The sequence below is a fragment of the Apis mellifera genome, linkage group LG1 (genome assembly GCF_003254395.2).
Source record: "Apis mellifera strain DH4 linkage group LG1, Amel_HAv3.1, whole genome shotgun sequence".
Taxonomy (NCBI): Eukaryota; Metazoa; Arthropoda; class Insecta; order Hymenoptera; family Apidae; genus Apis; species Apis mellifera.
The window spans coordinates 9334191-9351218 of NC_037638.1; the positions used below are offsets into that span (position 1 = coordinate 9334191).

General features: G+C 27.2%; 1 protein-coding gene across 1 annotated transcript; it reads left to right on the top strand.

The window, feature by feature from the left end:
* Positions 1–2084: 2084 nt before the first annotated feature.
* On the top strand, positions 2085–10483 carry LOC409607 (ubiquitin-conjugating enzyme E2 Q2). The gene is made up of 6 exons (XM_393110.7): positions 2085–2398; positions 4278–4625; positions 4708–4867; positions 4967–5118; positions 5403–5697; positions 6458–10483. Exons 1-6 carry the CDS (start codon positions 2237–2239, stop codon positions 6487–6489), a joined length of 1149 nt encoding a protein of 382 aa, XP_393110.1. The 5' UTR covers positions 2085–2236; the 3' UTR covers positions 6490–10483.
* The last annotated feature ends 6545 nt before the right edge of the window (positions 10484–17028 follow it).

Below are 17028 nucleotides of genomic sequence, written 5' to 3' on the forward strand. Positions count from 1 at the left end.
TATTTTTAATAAAACCAACATTATTATTAGTAAAGTATTGTTAATTATATAGAAGATTATGTAAAAAAAAATATAAATTTAAATTAAACTATAAAAAGAAATTGTCTTATTTCTTTATACAAGCAGTTTTCATATTTATTATTTGTTAAAATATATTTCATAAAGTGAATATAAAATGTAACATAATTTAATTTATATAAAAAAGCGAAATCAGCTTGCAAGTACTTAAAAAAAAAATAAAAAAAAATAGTTGACAAAATTGACAAAGCACCTGAGATAGTCTTCCGTTTTAATCATAATACATACGAAAGAAAATAATTTATGTTTATTTGTAAATGATTTTTTATTTGTTTAAATAAATGAAAAGTAATACAATATGTAATTAGAAAATAAAAATAAATTCATGTGTATTCATATGTTAAGCGTATAAGTACGCTAATCTTAATTGATCCTGTTCTCAAAAAAAGAGGCTTAAATTAGTATTACTGACTGATTAATTTTCACATTCGCTATTACTATTACGTGAAACAGAAAAAACTAAATATATATATGCAAAAATATGTATATGTAAAAAAATAATTCTAAGGATAAATTAATGTTGACCATCCATCATGGATTTTCCATATAAGAAAAAGGCTTAGGCATCCTGTTACGGTGGAAATGGTATATTTTGTTATTTATTAATTATATTTAGTCATATCACAATTTCAAAGATTCTATTGCCATTAAAAAGACTATGTACCACAGACTGGTGTCTACTTTTTTCTAATATTAATGAAATAAAGAAAATAACACAAGAAATTCATACATAAAAAGTATTCAATGAAAAAATCTGTACAATAATAAATATGAAGTAATGATATTATATTTATTATTTAGATTTTCTAATTTGTCAGATGTTCATTTTTATATTTTCATAAAGAAATTTAGAAAAAAAAAATACAAACGTTTATATCATCATTTAAATCTTAATTTCAAGCACATGTGTATATAAGACACTGTAGATATTGTATTTAACATATTAAATAAAATATCAATAATATTAATTGTATTATTTTATTTTTTGCGTTATATTACACATGTGTTATTATAAATTATAATATTATAATATTATAATTTTTATGTTTGTACAGATAATTGCAATTAAAAAATAAATAAAGCACTATAAAAAAGTGTATTATATTACAGATTATATAAATATAAATTAATTAATAAAACAATACTTAAATTGGAAGAATTTCTTGAATTATTTCAATAAAGATTTTAATATATATAGATTATTAATTACATAGTGTTACTCCAAAACAGAAAAATGTATAAAATATATCATCTATTACACTTTGAAATAGAAAAAAATGTACAGAAATTAGTGGACCCAGTCTAAAAATTAGAATTTAATTTTTAGTATGTTAGATTAGAGCATTTATTTGATAACATGTTAATATACGTGTATAATATTTTATCACACTATCATCTGTACATATAAATCATAAGAATTAGATATACTAGACATTTCAAATAAATTCATGATATAATTAATAAGTGTTAATTATTTTACATTAAATAAATTAATTTGAAAAAAAAAATATGCTACTATTTAAAATATATCGATATTATAATATAATAGATTTATTCATACAAACAGTAAAAAGCATATAAATCAAACTATCTATTTTAAGTTTCTAGATCTAAATGTTAATTAGCGTGCGGTGTGTTCTTAATTGTTTTTTAGTCCAAATTACAGTATTAATTTTAAAACTTACAATATAATATTACGCTCAAGTGTTAAATGCTATTAAATTTTAAATATAAAAAAAAATTAATAAGTATTTTCTTTTTACAGACTTTATATTATTTCAAACTTAAAATGTTGTAATTTAAGAGATAATGTAATATCAGATATATTCGAAAATAAAAAAAAGTTGGTTTATTAAGTTTGAAATTTTTAATATTAAGAAAAACAATTTTTTAATTATAGAATTTTCTTTTAAATGCCGCAACACGTTAAACGACACTCAGCTGTACCGGAAGAACGTCATAAGCATTTGAAAGATTCAGTGCTGACATCTATGACGAAAGCAAACGAAATTACACGAGATTGGCCGAAGTAGTCAGTTGCGGTCGCCATTTTGTCGGGTAGTCATCGGGTACGTCGTGTTTCTTTCGGGTTGCTGTACTTTTTGAAACAAGCATCGCCGAAAAATTTGGGGTCCAGCACTTTCGTTTGCTCCCCCAAATGGCTTGTTTGAACACTCTTAAGCAGGAGATTAAAACTCTTGAGTCCGTCTTCCCTAAGAGCCATGAGAGATTTCAGATAATGTCTGCGAGTGTGGACGAACTCAGCTGCAGATTCGTCGGTAAAAATGGGAAGAAATACGAAATACACGCCAATATTACAGTAAGTGTAACAAGCATGAATACAATTTAAAATAGTAAATTGATACGGAACTATCGACAGTATTTTTCTGTTTATATGGAACCATATTAAATTTCATTGCTATCTGCGACCGGACAAAGAAACAATAACACTCATGTTGTTATTTGGGGCTTTTGACAAGAGCCATGCCCGGGAGCACGTATACCGTGTCCTTTTTATCCCTATTTCCTATCTATTTTTTCTTGTTGTCCTATACATTTTGTTGTAGTTACGATCGATTCTTTCTCGCCTCAATCAGTCAGTTTCCGTGGAGATTTTCAGACGAATTAATATTGCGGTAGAGGTCAATGTATGTCACAAATAGAGGGTAAGCCCCTCATAATGGTATCTGTTCTTTATTCGTTTATATTTGCAAAAAAAATATCTCACAAATTTACAATTACTATTGTTGAAACAATTATATCACAATTGCATGAAATCAAACTACTTACTAATTTAATGTATACTAGATAATATTTATAGATAAATTAGATAACAATGAGCATATCCATTTGCGTTCCTCTTACCGTTGCCATTGTCGTTTGCTTCATTACGAAATTATCTTCAATTTTTTATTAAATATTTTGAAATTTTAATATTTAAATGCTAAAAATAAATAATTGTTTATTTTATATTGTATATTGTTTAGAATTGAGTTCATTAATTTATGTTGAATAATTTTGGAAAATTTAAATTAAAAGTTTATTATTAAATTGTGTATCCAATAAGTCATCAAGCGTAATCACGTGTATTTAAAATATTTGTGTTCTATGTTTCTTTTATTAGAAATATCATTATAAAGATTTTTAACTATAAGTTGAAATTATTATAATATTTCTCTTAATAGAAATTAATTGTACTATTTTAATTGTGCTTTAGGTTTGATAAAAGATATTTAAATTTGTTTTTTTTTATATCAGGACAGAAGTTAAACATAAAAATTTAATTCAAAAGTATTAATGTGAAAAACGTTATTATTTTTATCTTATTTATTTATTGATTAAAAAATTAATAATTTTTGTCTATTTTTATCTCATAACGCAAATACGGTTTAATACTGCTAATTAATTTACGATTCCTGTTATGTATATGTATGGTCGTAGCACTGACGCTGAGCTAACTGCAATTGCCGATAAATCCATATTTAAATATCGTATATGTGTTCACGATAAATATTCGCTATATAATAATCATTTAATGTAATTTTTTATTATTCGAATTATTATAGAATATATAGAATATTATATATCCATTTATTTTTATAATAATTATTTTATAATTTAAGAATTTTCATATATTCTTTTGACTTCAAAAAAATTTTTTTTTTAAACTTCTTAAATTTTTATAGTTCTTTTTCTTTTATATAGATTAATTATATATTGTACATTGGATAAAGCAAACTTCTAATTTTTGTTAATAATTCTCATTTTTTTAAATTATAGGTATATTTTTTCTTCTATTTATATTTAAAAATAGATAATTATCTTTTTTTATCATTTAATTTTATATGTGAATACTTCATTATATTTATAGATTTATATTTACGTAAAATTTTATTCATTAAGATATTTTTATTTAAAATAATAAATGAATTTTAATTTTTTATTACAAAAATAAAGATTTTCTATAATTGTTTTTGAAAATTTTTCTCTATTTATTTTTTTTTCATTTTTTTATCATTTTTAAAATAGAATTTAAAAACTTTTTTAAGAGTTTAAATTTCAAAATGTTGAAGTAAACAATTATTATATATAAAATTATTATATATAATATAAAATAATTAATCTAAAAATATTATTAAAATTAATTATTTTTATTTTATTTTATAAATTGATTATATGATTTTTGATAAATGTTACAGGAAACCTATCCTTCTACACCACCAGTATGGTTTGCAGAATCAGAAGAAACAAGTGTTACAAATGCGGTACAAATTTTAAGTACTACTACAGGCCGTGACAACCATGTTATTAACCAAGTTGGGATTCTCTTGAAAGAATTATGTAGACTTCATTCATTACCTGAACCACCTGATGTTGAACGGTTAAGGACAGCTTTGGATCCATTACGTTTAGGAGGATCAAATGAAGCTACAGCACAAAGAATGGAAGCTGAAGATGCTGAAGATATTGAAGATGATGAAGAAAGTGATGCAGAAGAAGATCTTCATTTAGATATGGATGAAGGAGATGCCAATGCAAAGAGTAAGGTAAATAACAATATTTAAATACAAAAATTATTTCTATATGTAGATTATATTTGTGTTTAATTATTTATTCTATATTTTTAAGGGTGAAGAAATAGAATTGGAACATCTTGCAACATTAGAAAGGTTGAGACAAAATCAAAGACAAGATTACTTAAAAGGATCTGTTTGTGGCAGTGTGCAAGCTACAGATAGACTTATGAAAGAATTGCGTGATATTTATCGAAGTGACAGTTTCAAAAAAGGTATATTATCTTTAATTTCAAATTTATAATTTTATTAATATGTTCTAGTGATATAAAAATACTTAAATTTATTAATATATTTAAATATTAAATTTATAGGAATGTACAGCATAGAATTAGTAAATGACAGTTTGTATGAATGGAATGTCAGGCTGATGTGTGTTGATCCTGATTCACCTTTACACAGCGATCTCATACTTCTAAAAGAAAAGGAAGGCAAAGACAGTATTCTTCTTAACATGCTTTTTAAGGTATGTTCTTAATTCATAATTCATGTTTTTATATACATTTTTATGTAAATCAAAATTATTGGTTCTAATTGTATTTTAATATAATTTATTTAATATATCACTTTTAAGAATTTGTTTATTATATATCTTGAATATATTTTAATTATATATGATATCAATATAGATATAATATCAATATTGACAAATATTTTGAAAATTTTATTAATTCATATGACATTAATATTCTTTTATGTATCAATTTTTTTAGATTGCAAAGAAAATTTTCCTTATTTTTATGATTGCAGGAAACTTATCCATTCGAACCTCCCTTTGTTAGAGTTGTGCATCCCATGATCTCTGGTGGTTACGTCCTTATAGGAGGCGCTATTTGCATGGAACTTCTAACAAAACAAGGTTGGAGTTCAGCCTACACAGTAGAAGCAGTCATCATGCAAATTTCCGCAACCTTAGTGAAGGGAAAAGCACGCATACAATTTCAAGGACCGGGTAGTGCTAGCAAAGTGTGTGGGCAAGGTCAATATAGTCTAGCACGTGCACAACAGTCATTCAAGTCTCTTGTACAAATACACGAAAAAAATGGTAAGAAATTAATTTTATTTCTTATTTTATTAAGTTAAGATTTTATGTAAATAAAAAAAATGTTCGACGGAAAAGAAATGAATATTTTTAACGATTCTGTGTTATTTAAATAATGAATATATGTTGAAAAATATAAAGCGTTATTAATATATTTATGAAATCACTAAATAATAAACATAAAAGTTACAAAAATATATGTTGAAGTTTATTTATTAAGTTATAAGTAATTTAAATTCGTATTAGATGAAGTGAAGAGAGAAATAAAATGAGACTCTATCCATTTTATTTCATTTGCTATATATTGCTGTCTCGGTTTATCTCGTTTATTTTGTTTCAACTTCAATTATTTCATCTAATGTAAATTTAAATTACTTAGCTTAATAAATAAGTCTCAACTAATATTGTTATATAATAACTTTTATGTTTATTTTAATCTCTAGAATCGACCCTCCAGAGAGGGTGTCTCACAAGTATATTAATTACTTACATTTTTTTATCGTTTGTTTGTTTTTTTCGTGATGATTAAAGTAATGGGAAAAAAAATTTTTTTTAAAATTACATTTATATTTATATCTGGTATATTATTTACTTTTTACAATCTTATATAAATCCGCTGAATAAAAAAGTCTTTGTATATTTTTAGTTTTTAATATAACGTATTTTTATTTCTTTCTATAAAGAATTCAATTTACAGAATTACATTAAATATATTATGTTTAGAAGTTTACAGATAGTATTACATATTTAAATATTCTTATAGGTTGGTTTACCCCTCCAAAAGAGGATGGCTAATGAACATGAATCACGGAGAAAGAAAAGTTTGTCGCGTGCTTACAGCTGAGACTTTAATTCGGTGTGTGCCCAACAAATAATTGTTACGATAATGATTTGATACACAAAACACAACATTAACTAGGTAACTTAAGATACTGAATTAATCTAACGCGTAATTCCTTTGATGGCTGAAAAGGCTGCCGCGCAAACAGTGAAGTGTTTGATTCTGTATGCATAGATTTTTCAGTAATTAGTGATTAGATCGCCAATCGCATTTGTGAGATATAATCATTTTTATCTGGAATTGATTCTTACGTTCGGAATTACTAAGAATCTTAATTATTCCAAATAATATTAATCTTAGTTCTTTTTTGTGAGTACACATGTTGTACGTACGTACGAAACAGTGTAAACATTCTGTGAAATGCGTTTGCGCAATCCGTGCTTCCTTCCTTTCAATAGAAGGAACAGGATGGTTAGCAACTTAGATAGTTATATTGACAATTTTTCTAAGTGTTTTTTTTTTATCATTGTGAGCTTTCCTTTGTTCCATTCTATCTAATTGTATTTTAATTCTTTTATTCATTGTGCAATTCATAAGTAAGTTGTTTGGATATATTTGTTAAAAGTAAACAGTAAACGAATCTAATGTAAGAATAGCGATGTTTCTGGGGGTAAAGCGAGTTTTGCTGTTACCTTTTGTATTTATTCGATACTTCATTTATTAATAAATATGATTCAATGTGAACGAGCACACAACTAAATCATCACATTTTGAAATATAATCTGAAATAAAATATAATTTGGAAAATATTAATATCACATATATTACTTTAAAAGATATACCATTAGTTATAATTTTTTCTTAAAAATTTCATGTATTACAAAAGCTAATAAAATAACAATTCATTAATGATTTAATTTTTCAGAATTATAAAATTACAAATTTTTTTTTGTATTGAAGAAAATATATAATATATTTTTTTCTTATTAGATATTAAAACAATAGATGTACATATTTCAATGCTTTTCGTTGCTCTATATATTTCTTAATTATTCATACTTAATTTTTAATTAGATATTATTAATTTCATTCGAAAAGAAGATTTTTACAATTTATTTTAATTTTCAATCATTCTTATAAATAAAGAAACATAGCAATACTAGTTAATATGTATTTCCTTAATATAACTAACTAAAATAAGAATTGTATAGATGTATATACACATTTCATATATCGATTCTTTTTTTGAAAATAATGCTCTTTAAAAAATTTTTCTTTTTTTTCTTAAATTGGAGAATATATAAATGCACAAAATAAGAATTAAGATTTGGTTGTGTGTCTCGTTTAATGTCTCACTTTTGTTATATCATTTACAAAGCGGTTGATGTGCTTGAGATTGATATGAAAGTTTGGTCTGTATGTTGGGCGTACGCTCAAGCGAACTTTTAGTGGTATTCTATATACATATATATATATATACATAAATATATATCGTGACATTTATTTGCAATCGAAGCTCTATTTGCATGACGTATTGAACGTAAAATTGCGCGAACGTGAAATCGTTAAAAATTTCTTTGTGCCACAGTAGAGTTTACACTGGCCAGTTTAAAGAGATGAGACGTAACAAGCGAACACGCGTACATTAAAGGCACCATTAGGATCGCGAAAACGAATTACCGCTTTTTAAGAAAAAAAAAAAAAAAATTATATACACATGTATTATTGTGCACATGTATTTGAAATTTATGAGACTATGCTATCCTCGTGCGTCTTTCTTCGTGAAAACATTTTCTTCTAACTGAACAAGTATCGTTCCCTTGTCTATAAAAGAAACAGACAATTATGGACTTCCGGTTCTTTTTCACAATGACTTCATCCCTAGTTATGATAGTAGTCATAAATTATCGTCGCTGTATGGCAAAATCGATGGCCAAATTATTGCGTATATGTTTATTAACAAGCGAATTTCTACATTTTTAAAATGATTGCTTTCATATCCTCGAGATATCTTAATTCCACTCCCAGAACGTCTATGCAACATGTTTCGTACATACATACATACATATATACAAACATCATACAACATACATATAAACATACATACATACAAACATAAATACATACATACATACAAACATACGTACATACATACATACATATATACATACATACATATGGATATACATATACGTACCTACATATGTGCGCGCGCGCGCAAACACGCAAACACAATTACAATTCAAACGAAAATACGTGCACATATAAAATACATTTCATATTATATAAACACACACTGATATGTATGCATATTATGCATTCATAACACATGCTCCCGATTCGTGTATATAAATATACATATTCCGTTCCTTGTGTTTCATCTTCGTACGTTGTATATATGCAAATTTTTATCAATCAGTCGGCAAAACACGTTTGAACGGCGGAACACTCGTTCGACCACTGCGCTGTTGTGTCTCGGAAAAGTTGGGAAAGTTTGAAAATTCGAAGAACTTGAATCGTGTATGAATTTCAATGAAGAAGAATATGCTTTAGCTCGTAATCGTATATTTAATATTATAAGTATATTTCTTGACTTGACACACCGAATGGGAAATATCTCAGTATATCTCTGTGAGGTTGTTCAGGTAACAACAGTACGAAGATGAAGCGGTACATATGTTATTGGCAATAACGCATGTACGATGCATCCGTAAATATAATTATTAATAATGGAATAATCGAGCGGAGTAGCATGGGTCAATAGTTTCTTTTTTCGTGGTGTAATTAAAGGAAAAAGGAAAAAAAGAAAAATTGTTTGTCAAATTCGTGCGAGCAGTTTCGTAATAAAATTTAGATTCTTAAGTATAGGTGTACAATCAATGAGCTCATTGTCAGTGGATATCAATGATTTGTACAGCCGCGCCTGACTGACATTGAGTGATGGTTGTTTTGACGACGTTAACCGTTATGTTCTTTGTCGAAAAAAACATAAAAAAAGAAAAATAATTTCATTTCTCTCGCGTTTGTTAAGTTTTCTTTCCTTTTAAGAATTTGCGAAGCGTATATTGTAAGCAGCCACGTGGCCTGTATATTTTTGCTACAAATATCGTTAGTAGTACCGTTTTTAAAAATTAAACGTTCTTACGTTTTTTTTCTTATTATTATTATTATTATAACAACGATTATTATTATCTCTTCTTTTTAATTCATTCGACGTTCTAAAAAATTTAAAAAGAAGAAAAAAAAAAGTGCTAATGAAATATTGACATAATAAGATCAATCGAAAGCGGATTATATTTAATGGTTTATATCAAATCGATGCTAATTTTTCATAGCTGTTATAAATAATAAAACGAAGAAGACCTTCATAGATGCAAAAGTAATGGGAATTTTTGTAAAAAAAAAAAAAAAAAAGAAAAAAAAAGAAGAAGAAGCACTGGTATAGAACAAGTATTTTTTATCCAATTAATATTAATATTAAATAAAGTATATGCATATTCAATAAAACTTCTGCGAATTTTCAAATCAAAGTTTTAATTTCTTTATTTTATGTTTTGTAAAAAATATTCGAAACGATAATTTACAAAATTATAAAATATGGATGATAATTGATATAACGAGATAACGAGAATTTTATAAAAGGTAAAAAAAAAAAAAAATATACATACTTTTTTTGAGTTTGGATTTTTGTTATTTGACAAAATTCTCCTCACTCTTGCATCGATATTATAATATGATTTTTTCAAAAAGGAAATATATTGTTTTTCTTTGATTGAAGATGAATGTCCTTTTGGTAAATACTTATGCAAAAGAAGAAAAACGAGTATCCAAAAGTTCGAAACGAAAAACGGTGTAAAAAAAAAAAGAAAAAAAGTTTAATGTTTATCGAATCAATTAAAATAAGAAATTTTCTTTTTTAGGTAACGAGTGTAATTTTTGTAATTTGCGATATGCTTAAATGGATTTTTAACTTTTCACAATGATTTTACAATGAACTCTCGATTCGAAGACTGCTTAAAATTCTTTTTGCGTTCCTTCTTCCATTTTCAAGAATTATTGTTATTAATATGATATTTTATTTTATATTATCCAATTGAGTAGTAACGCAACACAAATGATCGGCCTGTATCGTATTAAATATATTTTTTTTCACTTAATTTAAAATAAAATATAAAGCGGTATTTGCTGATAATTAAAAAATGACAGGATTTACGTACGTAAATATACCTAATTTTCAAATGTATTTGTGGCAAAAATAGTAGAATTTGTTATTAGATTTTCTTAAGTTCTCCTTTGCTCTCGAACAATTTCAATGCCGCTCTGAACGTGGTATCCTTCACTCTTCTTATATTTTCTTTTTCTTTTCCTCATTTATGGAATCTTTTCTTTCTGAAAAAAAAAAAAAACAGATTATCTCTACAAACGGAATAATGCACGAGATTGTATAATGTATACAATCTCTTTATATGGGATGTATAATCAAATGAGGATTAAACAGTTATTGTTGCTATTAAATTATGCATTTAAATTACACGAAGGAATCATGCGACTATAATCGCCACGGTTTATAATGATTATTATAATTTTGTTGTAACTGTTGTTTTTGATTATTATTCAATCACCGGTTACGAGTATATAAATCTTCTATACCGTTTATTGCATATACATATATATACATATATACATATATATATATATATATATATATATATATATATATATATATATATATATATATAACGTCACTTAATTCACGAGTATTGTACTTTTTAACAAAGGCTTTAACGAGAAAGAGCGTTGTTCGTATCGAGAACGGCATCGAGAATGATATTTTCTCCTTTCCTTTTTATTTTTTATTAATTTCCCTTAAAATTCCAATGCCTTTGATGAATATTGATCGATGAATTTTCATGTGAACGACGTTCTTTGGATATAAAAAAAAGAATCTTATAAATACGACTTTACCCCTGTCCACTGTATCTGCCTCTGTACCTTTATCCAATTAATGAACCAAACACCAGTTGAGTCGGTTGATCGATTGGTTTGCTTCATTCGATCGTTAATCCATAAAATCTATAATCTTAAGATGATTTCACGTGTCTTAAAAGGAACGAGAAACAAATTACACCGCCACATATGTACGTACTATTTTGCCGATTTAAGTGAACGATATTTCGATATTTCTAGTATATTTTTCTCTTTTCCTTCTATCTCTTTCCTTTTTTCCTTCATACTCCGCGAGTTTTCCATTAAGTTACGTTCAATTATCATTTAGGAGAGTGCTAATCAAACACAGAAAATAAAGAATTTTAATAAAAAAAAAAAAAAGAAAAAGAATGATTCCGATGCGAGTTATTTTTCTTTATTTCCTATTTCAAATTATTTATTTTCTTTCCTTTTTGCGATCTAAATTTTCTTCTATTAGATGGGAAAAATATTTTTCTAATTGTACATATTATTTTTTTACTCTCAATTTCCATAATTATTTTGATAATTGTTAGTAATTGCAAATGGGATATTTTTGAATGGAAAAATTAAAAAATTAAAAAGAAGATTATAAAAATTCATTGGAAAAATTTATAATAATGGTCTTAAGACAGCTTTGTCTTTCTCACATACTTGCTCTGTTTTCATTTTTCTTCATTTAATTTCAGCAAATTTAAAATGGTTATAACTTAATATATAAGCTTTAATTAACACTTTTATATATCAATTTTTATGTTTTGACTTTCTGAAATGATCATATGATTAATGTGTAATTAATATTATTACTCTTCGCGTGAAAAATGTTAAACATTTTTTTAAATAAGTTTATTGTTAGAATTAAATATTAGAAAGAAGTGAAGAAATTTTTATTTATTACCTTTCGTTCCAAGTAGGATACATACGTGTATATTGTAAAGTTTGAAAAAATGAGTTTTTCACGAGTGGCAATGATATGCATACATACATAGTCGGTTCAAAGTTTAATGTTAGAACTTTCCATCTTCACGATGGGTGAATAGAATTCAAATTTCGGAAATCATATCAAAACATCCCCTATTTCTACTTTCTTCGAGTTTCTTTTATGGAACTGTATTGAAACTATGATCGGTCGAAACTTTAGGAATTTAGAACGTATTTTCTTTTTTATTATTTGGAAGAGTCTTTGAAATAAAACGTTTTTCGAATAATAAATGTTTGTTATATATGTATATATATATTTTTCTCTTTATTCCAAAATAATATTTCTACTAGATTCCATAGAAATTTATTCTCTCTCTAAGTCTAATGAATAAATAAAATGACGATTAATTATTTAATTTTAAAAAAGAAGAGTAAATAATACTACTAATTAGAAAAATTATAAATTAAATTCGTGTTTGAAAATTGAAAGTCACTTTTTAACTTGCGTTTCTTAAGAACTTTCTCGTAAATTATAAAAAACATCTAAATTTTTGAAACTTATAACGAAGAAATTTTTATAATTATGCTTTTCGTATTATATTTTTTCAAGGAAAAATAATAGAAGGAAAAATAAAGAATGATATTCACAATTATGATTTTTTAATTAAAAAAAAAAAAAATAAAATAAAATTGCAATTCCCTCGAGTTAGATGCGTAGACATTCATAAATACTTAAAAAAATTAAATTAAATAATTGAAAGAGAGGAATCATTGTTTCATTTAATTATGCACAATGGGGGAACATTTTACACTGAGAGGATAAGAAACGTATTTGAGCGTTTTGAACGAAAGTATTCGTTCGAGAATCATTGGCGGATACGAAGTAGTAAAGAGAGGAAAAAGTCGGCCAGTAGAGAAAGTTGATAATGATCATACCTAAGAGATTATTACCACGAGTGGAATTCATGTACGAAAGTGTTCATGTTCCCGTTCCATTGCTAATGAGATCTTGCATTTTTCTCATCTCGAATTACTCTTTAAAAACCAATGATCTTTGTATTTTAAGATTATTATAATGTTAATCGTTCTTATCAGAATTATTGATTATTCTTATCGGTTGTGTAGCAAATAATAGTGTAATAGTAAAATTTTTCTTTTCACGATATTATTAGAATATTATTAGATTGTATTTAATATTATTTTTACATTAAGAAGTCCAAATAAATAATATAATAAGAAATTCAGAAAAGCATTGATGAACAGAAGCATTGAATTCGCTCATTCTGTCTATTTTTGTCTTTATCAGTATATTCTTGTTACTTTCTTGTTAGTTTCAATGTATCTTCTTTCTTTTTATAAAAATATGCAAACTTCTGAGTCTCGTACAATAATTCTCTGACATTTCTAACAGCAATCATAGATATTTTTTATTAATTTTATAATGATATTCTTAGATTTAAAGAAAGGATGTTTGTCGTGTTTGAGTACAAGTATTTACAGACTGTACATTGACTTTATTTTCTAATGATAAATATCTAATAATAAATAATTATATTTTTAATTCGCTTTATGAAAGTTGTGTGGATCGATAAAAGTATTTTTGCAAGGATTCGTAATTTAAAAATACTTTCCATTATTGAAATACACTTTCCTATATATTTTTCACATTATTTTAATCTTTGTACGTAAGTATGTAACTTTTCATATACTTGAGAATACGATCAGTTGTGTATTAATCCTCAAACACGTTCAGTATCGAATATTTCACATTAATTAACTCGATGAAAATGCATTTGTACATATTCGACCAGAAAATTATTCTTTCTCAATTAAACATCAATTATCCATAAAATTTCAACCAAACCATTAACTTAATTACTCGAATTTTCGGATAGATCGTTCTTGATCCCTCGAGTTTATCGTTACGAAAAAAAAACGAGAAAAAGGCTGTTCCCCAAAGAAAAGATAAGAAAAAAAAAAAAAAAAAGAAGGAACTCGATCACTCGAATCAATCATCTCGTGTCCCATTCTCTCTTTCACGTCAAATGACATCGATATCATCGGACTAAGTTTCTAAGGGAATCGATTCGACGTTTAATGGTCCAGCATTCGAATCTCATCACACGAAAACCAGTCCGAACTTACTCCTTATTGCTTCCGTAGCGATGGTCAAATCCGTGGCGGGAAACTCGGTAAATTGTCAGACTTGCTAGCTACGTGGCGAATGAATTTGTAACAACACCGTTAGGCCACTGTTAGGGACGAGTTTCGATGCAATCAATCGGTCGAGTTGCATCCGTGGTAAGGGAACATGCAGCCCCAGAGATGCACGTGCGTGGTTACATTATTCACTAACTAAAAATAATTTATTCGAAATAATTTCTTCGTTGAATTTATTAATAACGTTGTAAATAATTACGATGCAAGAAAAATTTTACAAAAAGTTAAGATAGTTAAGATTCATTTTATAAAGAAATATTTTCTTTTGGAAATTTCTCGTTTCTTTTATTTTAATGTATAAAGATATATGATTTTTCATCATACATTCTATTTTCTTTTTATACAATTTAATCATTTGCTGTAAAATAAAATAATAAATATAAACGTGATATTTGGAGAAAGAAATCTCAATATTTTTGTACATCAACTTTTATATTTGTTTCGATTTCGTTTGATACTTTTCTGACCAATTGTGGATATTTTCAAAATTAGATCTTCAAATAAACGCACATTTGTTCTTTCTTAATATGAAACCTAATAAAATAAGAAAAACTTAATAATTTAAAAACAAAATTAATTATTTATATTACAAATATACAATTATCTTTAATCATAATTTAATTGAAAGGGAAAAATAAGAATATATATGATGATACTTTGGCTCAATATTTTACCAAATATTTAAAGATACACGTGGAAAATTTATTCGTTTATCAAATCCAAGCATCCAAGTAGCCATTATGAACAATGTGAGCGAGCTCTGGGTATTTAGCCTTGCCAGAATTCACAGGAATCTCGGTACATTGATCTCTCTGTTTATGACGTCCATGTTATGGACGTGGCCGGATGAGGGACCATACACGTCGTGTCGGCGACAAACGTTGCTGATTTTCTCGTGACCTAAAACGGCACGTTGATTCTCGCCCGATTTCCACTTCTCTATTCGTACGATTCGTCGATAACGTATCATTACGAACGGCCAGGTCAATTAGTTTAATGACGAAGGAACAAGAGGCTTTCTATCTTGTGCGTGTCTCGTTAATTAACTGTGATTAATCGCGCCCCTGCCTCAATTTCTGCGTTTGTCTTCGCCTCTGAAAGGCATTTATTAGAGAAATTTCAATGAATTATCACTGATGATCCACTGACTCGATTGCTAAAAAAAGAAAAAAAATAAACGTAGATTAAATTTGTGGATTTAAAATATCAGAAGATAAAAGTGAAACAGCAACGGAATATTAAATGATTGTTCGTATCGATGACAACTTGTATGGATAAATTTGAATATCTGTTTCAAGATATTGATCAATCCAAAAACGGATATAAAAATCTGAAAAAATAATGTAGAATTATTTTAATATAATAAATGATCGAAATGAATTGAAATTATTATATGATTCAATTGATGATTCAAAGGATCCAGTGTGATAATTGTGATAAATTTTAAATTCTAATTATAAACTTATAATAATTTGAAGGAAAATATATACAATTAAAAAAATATAATGAAAAATTGGGTCAGACTCGTATCGATTCATAATCTTTCTCTTCTCGAATTCGTCTCTTTCTCGTTTCATGAAACGAGAGAGGATTGAGAAACGTTGGTGTACACGTGTGTGTACATGCCAGCGCACGTAGGTGGATGCGAAACGTACAGTGGCTAGGGAAATATCAACAGGTGTAGTCAGTTGGTTGTTTCGCTTAATCGGTTTCTATTCTGTGACGGAGAATTTCTAAGCTCCGCTCTGTAATTCGTGATACCTCCCGAGGGAATACTCGATTCCAGTTTCTTGGCGCACGGATATGATTATCTGATCGGTTTTCGAAACGAAACCAAAAATAGACGAAAATTTTCTATTCATTATTACCATCTCTCTGTTATATTTTCGTATTTTATTTCAAGAATAGGGATCTTTCACGTTTTTCACGATGATCCAGACTTCATTTTACATTCGTGTCGCGGATACCGACATTGCATAATTATCTCGCGAGCGTATATCATCTGAGATCGACACCTGACATCCTGTATATTATAGGATAGACGTGTCTCGGAAGCGGTTGGACAACTCGGTTTATCGCGTCGTATTGTCCCTTCTCTCTTGATACGTTCCCCTTCCATCTTGCCACCCTTTCCTACATCCCAAGCCCGTCGTAATCGGGTCGGCCGTCAATCACCACGTATTACACAGATAGAGATATCTGTGGCGCGAGAGCATGAAAGTGTTGATAATCAGTCGGAGAGAAGAAGAGAGAGAGAGAAGAAGTAACGTGGAAAAAGGTTGGGGGCAAATGGGGGCAAACTGTTTGGCATTCATTTGGCCGAGCTCATTCCAAGATTGAATCCCGCAAAACTGGCTCCGCCACCCTGTTATAATTAATTTATAATACCTCTAATTACGCGGCCGTGTCGGATGTGGCTGTCCCGACATTTAATTTGTTCGCTAATT